Below are 13556 nucleotides of genomic sequence, written 5' to 3' on the forward strand. Positions count from 1 at the left end.
AAACTTATTTTAATTATGTTGACCATTTTAAGCTCTTCTTGCCTTCATAAAACCTATACCTCGATTAAGTCTTGACCAACTTACTCCTTCCAAATGTCTTCCAATAAACAAGTTAACACTTTTTTCATCATTTTAGCTTTAACTCTTGTTGTTGATCCTCCATGAATAGTTAAAAAATCTTTGACAAAATTACATCAACTTGATAGTTCATATCAATATCAATAGGAATTCACTCTTGAGGCATACTGATCAAAATATCCACCATTCAATTGTATACAATATTTATCATGTTGGATTATATTTGTCATAATCAATGATACCGATCAATCTCATAGCACATAGATGGCATTCTTTTTTCTCAATAAGTTCTTCCTATCCTGCAATCTAATCTAATAACAAACAAACAAACAAATTTAACAATAAAAGATTATCCATCAAAAAGCCCACCATTCAATTGTATACAATATTTATCATGTTGGATTATATTTGTCATAATCAATGATACCGATCAATCTCATAGCACATAGATGACATTCTTTTTTCTCAATAAGTTCTTCCTATCCTGCAATCTAATCTAACAAACAAACAAACAAGTTTAACAATAGATGATTATCTAGAGGATTTGTGGAATCTATGACTCAATTTTCCACTGCCAAACCACTCAGCTGTGTCATCCTCACTGCTACAGTTGTCCAGATCCATGTCGCTACTAGGAGTCGATGGCACGTCATGATCACTTTCCTCCACACACTCCCCTGAAGGGTCTCGATGCCTTCTAGACATTTTTTCCTTCCACCTCTGCCTCACGGTAGCATCTTGAGAAACTGCAGTTCTACCTCCTATTATGGGAAAATTATTAAACCCTTTCCACGAATTAAATCTATTGTCACCATAGTCACTGCATTCGTCCTCACTGGATCTCCAAAAATCTGAGTCTTCCTTCTGTGTCACTACCTTCTTTGCATCAATGTCACTGTCTCTAACAAATGAGAAGCTATAACTCTTCCTATCTACTTGACTGCCATGCTCTGATCTAACAAAGTCACCATTGTTTATTGCTTTTGGTCGCTTCCAGTCACATCTCAAACACACACTGTTCTTTCGAAAATTAATGTAGTTACACCTGTAAAGAAAAAGAGAAGTGATTCGATAGTATTGGTCCTAAACAAGGACTTATGCAAGAAGCTTGAGTACCAACAACATTCATCTCATTCTCAAAGACGAATGGTCATCAGTATCACAATTCAAAAGCACAAAAGGAAATCATCACTATTAAAAAAATAAAATATTGGTAAAGGATAGATGACCCTACGAGATGCATTCCCATTCCCCAGGATTAAGCTGCCGATTATGTGGCTTCTCATGGCACTGCAGACATTCAATATTTTTGGCAAAGTTCAAGAAGTTGCACCTGAAATTACATTAAAAACATAAAACTAGAAGAGAATCATAATCTAATTTTTAATCAAAGTTGAGATATCAGAAAACAAACTTCTGGCATATCCAATCTCCTTTCTTAAGAGGAAGATGTCCGTGTTCCTCTTGCAGTTGTAGCATTTTAAATCTCTCTTGAAATTGTCCATTGCAACGCAAGCATGTGATGTTCTTAGCAAAGTTCAGAAAGTTGCATCTTGCAATGAGAAAATCATATTGCATTAAAAATTAACACCAAAAAAAGTGAACTCTTTCTAAATCCAACATATGTCAGGAGGATACTTGGGACAGATCCAATCCCCCTGCTTTGTAGGAACAGAAAGTTGGCCCTTAAAAAGTTGATGCCCGTTTGCTTTGCTCTGCCTATGTAGAGGCCTTTTAGAGGTCAAGGTAAGACTATTCACGTCAAGTTCCTTGGAACTAAATTCCACCATCTCATTCAAAAGTTTCTTAACTGACTCTTTAATAGTCTTGTTCAGGCAAGCTGAGTTCTCCACTGATCCAGTTATAATATCAAGTCCATAAGTCAATAAAATGCGCATCACATCAACAGTTCTTCCTACTTCATCTTCACGTGCCTTAACATATGCTCTCTCGCAACTAACCCGCAGACTGCATGAGCTACAAACCTATAGAGCATAAGAAAATAATGGATAATTATGAAAGAAGTCCTAGTATTCCTTCGCCCCATTTATTTCTATTTATAGAACAGTTTTGAACTCTAAGAAACATTTTCAGCGCTTACATCTCCTTCCTGAATTCCCACATGAGCCCTCAAACGTTTTCCTGAGTTGACAACTTTTCTGTCTTTGCTGGGACATCCACATTGTCCAATTATATGAATGTCCCTCCTGGACAAATATCTGCATCAAATCCATATGTCAATAAATGTCAATAATAATTATTGATACTGGGATATGTACTGACAATGTTTTTAACTGACAAAAGTTTCAGAAATTTGCAGTTGTCAATAAAATGTGCGTCACATCAACAGTATGCATCATTCACTTTTAATGTAGAACTAACCAGAGCATTAAAATCTCGCCTGCACGACATGGGCCAAGGCGCATAAACCCGAGTAAATATTTATCACACCACCAAAACAAAGGAAATGATGATCCACCGACGATAACGAGCTAGACTAGTTCAAGGATGACCACCTTTTTTTCTTCTGAAACCCAATCTAACTCATAGTCACCTAAGCAAAAGCTTACACAATATAACTAAAATAATATTAATCACTATATTTTAAGGATTAACATGGTACAATAATAAACAAAAGATATAACATCATGAAAATATCTATTTCATATTCCTGAGTCATTTTTTTCTAACATCAATATTTTCAATGGACCTTGTTACCTTGTTATAAAATCCTCTTTGACATTCACATTCCAAAAGTGTGAACCTATCTTAAAATCAATAATATTATAATTCAACAATAATCCAGGAGCCAAACTCACATTTGAGAACACTGAGAAAACATTCAAGTCATTCACATCCATAATTCCATAATTCATAAAACCTATACAATTTAAATCATATACCACGTCACTCGATGAATCATAAAATCTAAAACCAACTCATCAAGACAATAACCACCTCATAAATCCACAAGAGTGGGATTCTATATAATCACAAACCAATATTTATCAAATGTTTATATCATTACACAAATTAACTTAACACTCCAAAATCCTAAACATGAGAAGTCATTTAAGCTTTTATAAAACTCATAAGTTTATATTTACCATCAATATTTCATTAGACACCAAATGTACTTATACAACAAAAACATATCATCCATTAAAGGTTTGCCCCAAAATCTTCCAGCTTTCCACTGCCTCAACCCAATTTAAACATTCTAGCGAGCGATAGACTATCCTGAAAAATTTATATAGCAACGGAGTGAGCATATAAAGCTCAGCAAGCAACTAACATATCCATGGCGAAAGAGGACAGTTTCAAACAAATGAGGTACCAAATACAAGGCAGGGATATAAGAGTTCATAGATAGCCACTCAATGAATGAAGAATTACAATGTCATTTCATTCGAAGCATGTTTTATTCATAACAAGGGAGTAAAGACTAATTGGAGCATCTCAATGACATAAGGAGCATTTCGGGGCATATCAATGGCGTATGATATGTTACGGAGCATATCAATAGCATATGAAACATTTCGGAGTATATCAAGAGTGAAAAGAAAATATTGCAAAGCATATCAATGGCATATGAAACATTTCGGAGCTTATCAATGGTGTATGAAATGTTTCCGAACATACCAATGACATACGAAATATTTTGGAGCATATCAATGGCGTATGAAATGTTTCAAAACATATCAATAGCATATGAAACATTTCGGAGCATATTAATAACGCATGAAATGTTTCAGAGCATATCAATGGCATATGAAACATTTCGGAGCATATCAATGGCGTATAAAATATTTCGGAGTATAGCAATGACGTATGACATGTTTCGGAATATATCAATGGCATATGCAATATTTCGGAGCATATCAATAACAAATGAAACAGAAGCTCAAACACCGCATTTGATGTTGCATACATTTCCTTCTTATCCAAAGCACACATAGAAGCATATAACCAAAGCTCTGGATATCATATCAAACACATAAAAGGCAAAGTGGGATTTCAAATATAATCTCCCATATCTGAATGTCATCCATCCACGTTTGGATGAAGTCAAAGAGGGCCAGCAGAGCATCACGGGCTCTAAGCATATACCCTTTACCATTTCTAGCAAAGATCTAGATAATCCCTTTACCATTTCTGGCAAAGGTTCATATAATCTCACAAACACCTAAGTACAAATGGGCATTTTGAATAATAAAATTGGCACATATCGGAAACACATGCGGAACAACGAAATGTATGTGCCTATATGAAACATTGCGATACAAACATAAACTTTATATAATAGAACCAGGCATGCAAATAATTGAATGACAAAAGTATACAGGATTTCAAAGCAATAATATAAAGCTCAACTGAAGTAAGGATTTTAGCAGAAATCAATTTCCAAAGAGATGAAACAAGAATAAGTGAAATCGATTAAAGCTCGATTCGGACAGAATTTGAAAGGCACATTGCATGAATTATTTCGATAAACAATTATGCTCCAATTTGCACAAATTAGGTGTCATTCGAAAGATGTATCAATCTAGTGTTTGATAAATCAAATTTTGTATGAATTGGAGTTTCGAACAAGGAGTTATAAATAGTTTAGTAACTAAATGTCAAATAATATTATCTCTGTTTTGCAGAATTCATAGAGTTGATTAGAAAAAATGTTTCAATAAGCATTTATACTTCAAATCTTTCAAATCTGATATGCACAGAAAGATTTATAAGTCTAATTTTTGATAAATCATGTTTTGCATAAATCAGAGTTTCCAACAAAGAGTCATAAGCAAGAGAGTACTGAAAGGTCAGAACCAACAGTCTCTGTTTTATATATTTTATAGGGTCAGTTGAAATAACAATTTGGATAGATAATTAGACTCAAAATTTATCAATCTTAGTATCAAAAGAAAGATCTATAAGTCTATTTTCAAATAAATTTGGATTTTTCTAAATAAAAAATCGATGCAGAAAGTTATAGCTAGAACAATGAAGAAAGGTCGAATCTCAAAAAATTTCAGATTCACAATTTTATTTCCAAACGACAGAAATATCATGTACGAAGCCAAAATCTTCCAAATTTTTCAGAATTAAGATAAAATCATATATCAAGATTACTATAAGAAAGGGTTAGAACACTTGCCTTAGAAAAAATACGATTCTCAAATATGGGGAATTGATGCAAAACCTCAAGCCAAAGCAAAGTTTCTTCTTCTTCAATTTAATTCATCTTCCCTTCTCTTTTCAAGCCTACTATAATTGCAACTCCTTTGTTAAGTTCTCCTTTAGTTTCTCCTCTAGTTGCATTAGGTTTGGCTAATATAAGGATTGCAAGGTGACAAGCATGTATGAAAGAAGCTTATGTGTCATCCATAGGACAAACATAGGTGGTATCATCCATAAGTTAGCTAGTAACACATGTCCTCCATTTTTTTTTTAAACTTAATATGAATCTTTCACAAATCATATTCAATTACTAAGATTTATATTTAGGTCCCTACATTACAAACAAGTCCTTATAAAATTTTCAAAAATGAGGGATGTTACACTCTCCCCTCGTTGAAAGAAAATTTGAGTCCTCTAACTTTAACGAAAAGATGAGATCAAGATTGCACCTGAATAGAGGTCATCAACATCATTGAGTCTTGCTCTTTCCTTATAACATTCAAATCAAAATTTTCTTCTAATAACTTCCATTGTTTCACAACCAGTCTAGCCATAAAACTTGTAGATTTTCTACTAAATGCATCAGCTACCAACATTGGCTTTACCCGAGTGTTAACAGATGGTACAATCATAATCCTTTAAAAATTCTATCTATCTCCGTTGCCTCATGTTTAACTCTTCCTGAGTAAAAATATACTTTAAACTTTTGTGATCAATAAAGACTTTAAATGTCTGCCCATTCAAGTAATGTCTCCAAATCTTTAGAGCAAAAAAAATTGCTGCCAATTCCAAATCATGAGTTGGATAATTCAGTTTATGACTCTTTAGTTGTCTAGAAACATAAGCAATCACTTTCCCCTTTTTGCATCGAAACACATCCAAGGCCCTTTCATGAAGCATCAGTATAATCTACAAATCCCTCGTTACCACTTGGAATAGTGAGAATAGGGGCACTATTCAAACCAAAAGGCATTACTAAAAATTCGTAGTGACCATATCAAGTTCTAAAAATTGTTTGTAGGATATCCTCCTTGATCTTTAATTGATAATAACCTAACCTCAAATCAATCTTGGAGAATATTTGTGCACCTTCTAATTGATCCAACAAATCATTAATTCTAGGTAGGGGATACTTCTTTTTTTTTTTATCGCCTGATTCAACTGCCTGTAATCAATACTAGCATGATAAGAAGATAGCCAATTCATGCCAAGTATAATATCAAAACCCCAAATCTCTAGGAGAATCAAGTCAGCAAGGAATTCGTGTTCTCTAATAGAAATCAAACAAGATGGATAAACCAAGTTTGTAGTCAAAGAATTCCCAACAACAGTAGTTACATATAACATATAATCTAGTGATCTAGGTTGAATGCCCTAAGTAACATGCAAAATATTGTGAAACAAAAGGTAAGTTAGAACTAGGATCAAACAAAACTTTTTGTATTTTATCAAAAACATTAATAGTACCTTCAACCACTGATTTAGAAGCTTTGAAATCTTATTCAGTGATAGCATATACTTTAGCATGGGCTGATGGTCTAAGAGACATTGGCTCTTTCTTCTTCTTCAGAGAACAATCTTTTATTTTATGATCCAACTTCCCGCAAGCAAAACAGGCTCCAATTACCTAAAAACATTGACTCGTTTTATGATTTAACCCGCATCTTGCGCATGATTGAGTCCTCTGCGGTGGCTGTTCTTTCTCAAATCTAGATGCCTTTACCCTCTTGTTTCTTATTTCAGATTCATTCCCTCTCTTACTTTTACTGATAAACTTGTCCATATGTTTCTTACCCCTGATTTCCTGAATTTCCTCCAAGTCTCTTTCATTATCAAAGCCCTTTCTACCACATCAGCATGTGCTTGGAGGTAAGACTGATATTCGACTTCTTATTGTTGGCCTTAAGCCCCTTTCAAATTTCTTTGCTTTTCTAGTTTCATCATCGGTTAGCTTTTCTAGTTTTAAGGCTGATATCCGACTTCTTATTGTTGGCCTTAAGCCCTTTCTTTGCTACCGTCAAATTTCCTTTATATAAGATTCAAGAACTCCAATTCTTTCTACTCTCTAATGTAACCTGGGAAATATTTATCGTTGAACTTTTCTACGAATACTTTCCATGTGATTGGCTCGTGTTTGACTTCAGAAATCCTTTTTATCGTTCTCCACCAGTGCTCAGCCTCTCCTTCCAATATAAAGGCAACAAGAGAAACTTTATGATCATCATAACAATTTAGGACATCAAATATTTTCTCTATCCGCATTATTCATCATTCTGCTATCATTGGATCAGGCTCATCACTAAAACTAGGAGGAAGAAGCTCCTTAAATTATCCCATTCCTAGTCGATTCTAATTTAATGTCCTCGATCAACACTTTCATCTCACTCAATTACTCAAAAGAAGATGAAGCAAGAGGACCAAATGTCCTCGACATCATAGATTACTAAAAGAGAACAAAGTAATTTTTCACCGATCACTATAGTTTACTAGACCTCAATATATTTTGCAAATCAAACATATCAAATATCTCAGTAATCCTCAAATTATGCTCTGATACCACCTTTGTCATGCCCCCCCCAATTTTCACATTTCGAATGTTTGAATCTATCTTAAAATCAATAATATTATAATTCAACAATAATCCAGGATCTAAACTTACATTTGAGGACATTGAGAAAACATTCAAGTCATTCACATTCATAATTTCATAATTCATAAAACCTATGCAGTTTAAAATCATATACCACGTCACTATATGAATCATAAAATCTGAAACCAACTCACTAAGATAATAACCACCTCATAAATCCACAAGTATGGGATTCTATATAATCACAAACCAATATTTACCACATGTTCATATCATTACATAAATTAAATTTAACACTCCAAAATCCTAAACATGAGAGATCCTTTAAACTTTTATAAAACTCATAAGTACAGATTAACCATCAACATTTCATTAGACACCAAATGTATTTATACAATAAAAACATATCATGCACTAAAGTTTGCCTCAAAATCTTCTAGCTTTCCACTACCTCAGCCCAATTTAAACATTTTAGCGAGCGATAGGCTATCCCGAAAATTTTATATAGCAACGAAGTGAGCATATAAAGCTCAGCAAGCGACTAACATATCCATGGCGAAAGATGACAGTTTCAAACAAATGAGGTATCAAATACAAGGTAGGGATACAAGAGTTCATAGATAGCCACTCAACGAATGCTGAATTACAATGTTATTTCATTCGAAGCATGTTTTGTTCATAACAAAGTTGTAAAGACTAATTAAAGCATATCAATGACATAAGGAGTATTTCGGGACATATCAATGGCGTATGATTTGTAACGAACCATATCAATAGCATATTAAACATTTCGGAGCAAATCAAGGGCAAAGGAAAATGTTTCAAAGCATATCAATGGCATATGAAACATTTCGGAGCATATCAATGGCATATGAAATGTTTCCGAACATATCAATAGCATACGAAATATTTTGGAGTATATCAATAACGCATGAAAAGTTTCGGAACATATCAATGGTATATGAAACATTTTGGAGCATATCAATGGCGCATGAAATGTTTCGTAGCATGTCAATGGCATATAAAACTTTTCGAAACATATTAATAGCGTATGAAACATTTCGAAGTATATCAATGGCGTATGAAATGTTTCGAAACATATCAATGGCATATGCAACATTTCAGAGCATATCAATAACAAATTAAACAAAAGCTCAAACATCGCATATAACGTTACATACATTTCTTTCTTATCCAAAGTACACATAGAAACATATAACTAAAGCTCTGAATATCATATCAAACACATAGAAGGCGAAGTGGGATTCCAAACATAATCTCCCACGTTTGGGAGCGTCATCGATCCACGTCAAGATGAAGCCAGAGGGGGTCGACAGAGCATCGAGGGCACTAAACATATATCCTTTACCATTTCTAGCAAAGGTCTAGATAATTCCTTTACCATTTCTGGCAAAGGTCCATATAATTCCACAAACATCAAAGTATAAAAGGGCATTTTGAACAATAAAATTGGCATTTATCGGAAACACATGCGGAACAACGAAATGCATATGCCTATACGAAATATTACGATACAAACATAAACTTTACATAATAGATTCAGGTATGCAAATAATTGAAAGACAAGAGTATACAGGATTTCAAAACAATAATGTAACGCTCAACTGAAATAAGGATTTTAGTATAAATCAATTTCCAAAGAGATGAATCAAGAATAAGTGAAATCGACCAAAGCTCGATTCTGATAGAATTTGAGAGGCACATTGCATGAATTATTTGGATAACAAATTATGCTCCAATTTGCACAAATTAGGTGTTAAGATATATCAATCTAGTTTTTAATAAATCAAATTTTGTATGAATTAGAGTTTCGAACAAGGAGTTATAAATAGTTTAGTAACCAAAAGTCAAAGAATATTATCTCTGTTTTGCAGAATTCATAGAGTTGATTAGAAGAGATGTTTCAATAGGCATTTATACTCCAAATCTTTCAAATCTGATATGCACAGAAAGATTTATGAGTCTAATTTCTGATAAATCATGTTTTGCATAAATCAGAATTTCCAACAAAGAGTTATAAACAAGAGAGTACTGAAAGGTCAGAACCAACAGTCTCTGTTTTACAGATTTCATAAGGTCAGTTGAAATAACATTTTGGGTAGGTAATTAGACTCCAAATTTATCAATCTTAGTATCAAAAGAAAAATCTGTGAGTCTATTTTTAGATGAATTTAGATTTTCCTAAATCAAAAATCGATGCAGAAAGTTATGGCTAGAACAATGAAGAAAGGTCAAATCTCAAAAATTTTCAGATTCACAGTTTTATTCCCAAACGATAGAAATATCATGTACAAAGCCAAAATCTTCCAAATTTTTTAAAATTAAGATAAAATCAGAGATTAAGATTACTATAGGAAAGGATTAGAACACTTGCCTTAGAAAAATACGATTACCAAATACAGGGAATTGATGCAAAACCTCAAGCCAAAGCAAAGCTTATTCTTCTTCAATTTAATTTCTTTTCCCTTCTCTTCTCAAGCCTACACTGGTTGTAATTCCTTTGTTAAGTTCTCCTTTAATTTCTCCTCTAGTTGCATTAGGTTTGGCTAATATAAGGATTGCAAGGTGGCAAGCATACATGAAAGAAGCTTATGTGTCATCCATAGAATAAACATATAGGTGGTATCATCCTTAGGTTAGCTAGTGACACATGTCCTCCATTTTTTTTTAAACTTAATTTGAATCTTTCACAAATCATATCCAATTTCTAAGATTTATATTCAGGTCCTTACATTACAAACAAGCTCTTACAAAATTTTCAAAAATAAGAGATGTTATAAGTTACCTATGGAGATAGGAAAAGGGGTGAGCAATAAAAAATATTCAATAAGTGATCAAACCTCCCTCGTAGGATGTGTAAGCATAATTTAAAATATATTAGACACATTAAAGTACTTATAACACACCAATAACATAATAACACATACATTTCACATAGTCAAATCAATAAGTATAAAAATAAGAAACAACTCATACAAGTCACGTTAATCATGTGCTTGTATTCATATGATAATGCATCTTTCTTTTATTTTACTTTTGTATCTAATACTTATATTATATATCATATACTAGTATTCTTTTCAAAAAGATATAATAAGTCACTCCCGTACGTACTAAACCCGATGGAATCAAACCCCACACTATGGATAATATATTTGGTGAATTTTAAATGTTATCTCACGTGCCGGGTCATGGGTTTATCACCCATTGGTACAATTTTTACATTATGATATTTATGTTATCCTTTAAAATCATCTAATGATATATTTTCTCTTTAATTCCCTCAACAAGGCTACTATCCGTTATGACTAATACTACCTCATCGCCTCTGCCTTGGTAGACTTCAATGTCATCCCTTCTCCGAACCAAAGATTTACCATCCTTGATATCCCAATGAAGTATAAGCCCTATAGTTGACTTATTGAAAGTTGAAACTAACTAAAAAGTATCCATATAAATAATATAGATTTATTTATAATACATGTCAATTTGTTACAATAATTTTTTTAAGACATGATAAATTCATATGTAATACATGGATAATGTATCCATGGGATAAAATTTAAATAATCATGTCATCACATATGCAATACAATTAGAAATATTATCAGGTAATTACAAGAAGAAAAATAAACTATGACATATTATGATATTCAATCAATGAATATAAAATATGCTTTTATTCGGATCATGCTGGAACTTTAGTTTAGTTGTTTTAGGTCATTAATTGTAACATTAAAGTGGTTTCTACATGATTGGATCAAAGTATTCCTGTTATTTTTGTCTAGATGCTAGTACATATAATGGGTGTTAATTTGTTTCCTCAGAACATTGTATGAATTGTTCCTTCGACTCCTAACCTGAATTATGTCCATAAGGCATTTTTTAATTAAATGCTAGTGGAGTTCAGCTAAAAGTTCGGCTGATCTTAATAATACTCTTATGCTCCCTTTTGGTGTTTACGTATGATAATATTTCATTCTTATTGTCTGCTTAAACTGTTCCCTCTACTATGATTTTTGATAGTTCGATGGGTTCATACTCACTAATTTTACTTAATTGTCTCCGTTACTAGACTCTGTTCATAAACCACCCAGTTCTTGATCTTCCCCTAACAAAAAATCATCATCTTTTACTACAGATTAATATTCTTAGTAACCTTTTTGTCCCCCTTTGCAATCACCAACCAATTTCTAGTCCTTGTTGACTTCTATAATCAGAATAAAATTTTCTTCTCCAAACAAATTTGTGTCTTTGTTTTGAACAAAAGTTCAAAACATTGATGATGAGCTATCAAAGAATTCAAATATCGATCTTGTTTTCCTTGATCTTCTTTGACAATAATCTTTTAAATATGATTACACCACCAACAAAAATAGCTGATAGCCTGTCCATAAAAGGTAGAAAGGGGTTGGAAGGATACTGTCCCATTCTCACCGAAGTGCTCTTGCAACTATCACTCTCCTATACATTTAAAGAGTTTCTTATCCTACTTTTATGCAAGAAATAATGTTGGACCTAAAATTCAGTGCAGTCTTTTTAATAGTTTCTAGCTGTGGTTTTTGCCACATGCTGCAACTTACTTGGAACTGTGAAAAATATTGCATACACCTAGACATGTGTTCGATCTTATGATATAATATGTAAACATATATGACAAGACATAGATCTGCGAACAGATGAATTCTCCAAGTAGTTGCTAAAAACTCCCTATATAGAGTTAAAGATTTAAGTTTGCAAATGCGCCAAACATTGCAGGCTCATAACTGTGACAAGAACAAAACAATATGCTAGAAGAAACCTACGATACTTTTCAAATGATCTTGAAAGACATGATTGTGGTGCTACTAGTCACATTTATTTTCTAGGAAGTCCAGTTGGTTTCAGGAAATCATACAAACGATGCACTCAAATTGACTCTAGGCATGCGAAAAGGAAAAGACAAATATTTCGAAAAGGTTCCTTCCTTTCATGTTCAATTGGGTAGCACACGAACCAAAAGACAAGGAGGAGGCAAAAAAATGAGCTCTTGCCTGATGATATCGAACCGGTCTCGTGCAAAATTGAGGCATGCCGTCCGGATAAGATTGGAATCCTTGGAAGCACTCAAAGAAGACGATGAAGATGCATCACCCACCCGCAAGGCAGAGCGGTCCAAGTAGCCCTTCCTCAGCAGGTGTTCCATCAGCTGGACCCATTCCGGCCACGGGTGCGACACCTCAACCACCCCACCTACATTCCTCCCTCGTGCTGGTGTCGACGATTCCTCCTGTCGTCGGGGTGGCGTAGTGGGGAGGTGGTCGAGGGAGCGGAGCTCTTCGCAGACGAATCCAAGGCGGGGATCGGAGAGAACGCGCTCCGGAGGCGGGAGGAAGTGGGCGAGGCGGCGGCGCGAGGCGTGGGTTTGGACGCGAAGCGGGGAGAGAACGCGATGCATTCGCCGCCGGAAAACCCCAAAAGCTCCATTCGGTAGACGCAGAAAATTATTATATTGAGGGTTTTATTACACTTTAGTCCGTAAACATCAACTAAATCTCATATTTGACCAAAAATCTCATATTTGACCAAAAATATTATTCATTTATTTATGTATATCTTTATTAAAAATTAACAGAAGTAAACTCTTCCCTTTTATTACATAGCTGGTAATGCATGGTTTGGGATGGTAATTACTATTTGTAACCCCTTCTTGTTC

The 13556-nt window shown here is 33.9% G+C and overlaps 1 protein-coding gene across 1 annotated transcript; it reads right to left on the minus strand.

The window, feature by feature from the left end:
* Positions 1-412: 412 nt before the first annotated feature.
* LOC135652162 (uncharacterized) lies at positions 413-13334 on the minus strand. The gene is made up of 6 exons (XM_065172913.1): positions 12895-13334; positions 2180-2297; positions 1717-2063; positions 1493-1630; positions 1313-1411; positions 413-1123 (listed from the first exon to the last, which is right to left on the minus strand). Exons 1-6 carry the CDS (start codon positions 13296-13298, stop codon positions 610-612), a joined length of 1620 nt encoding a protein of 539 aa, XP_065028985.1. The 5' UTR covers positions 13299-13334; the 3' UTR covers positions 413-609.
* Positions 13335-13556: the final 222 nt, after the last annotated feature.

Source organism: Musa acuminata, chromosome BXJ3-11 (assembly GCF_036884655.1).
Source record: "Musa acuminata AAA Group cultivar baxijiao chromosome BXJ3-11, Cavendish_Baxijiao_AAA, whole genome shotgun sequence".
Classification (NCBI taxonomy): domain Eukaryota; kingdom Viridiplantae; phylum Streptophyta; class Magnoliopsida; order Zingiberales; family Musaceae; genus Musa; species Musa acuminata.

Bases quoted from the DNA above. Each gene is read 5' to 3' on its own strand.
- LOC135652162 (XM_065172913.1), bottom strand. From the start codon at position 13,298: ATGCATCGCGTTCTCTCCCCGCTTCGCGTCCAAACCCACGCCTCGCGC. The intron at 1,631-1,716 runs GTATCCTCCTGA...TCTCATTGCAAG, and splicing joins GGGGATTGGATCTGTCCCAA to ATGCAACTTTCTGAACTTTG. The intron at 1,124-1,312 runs GTAGGGTCATCT...TTTTCTTTACAG, and splicing joins GGGGAATGGGAATGCATCTC to GTGTAACTACATTAATTTTC.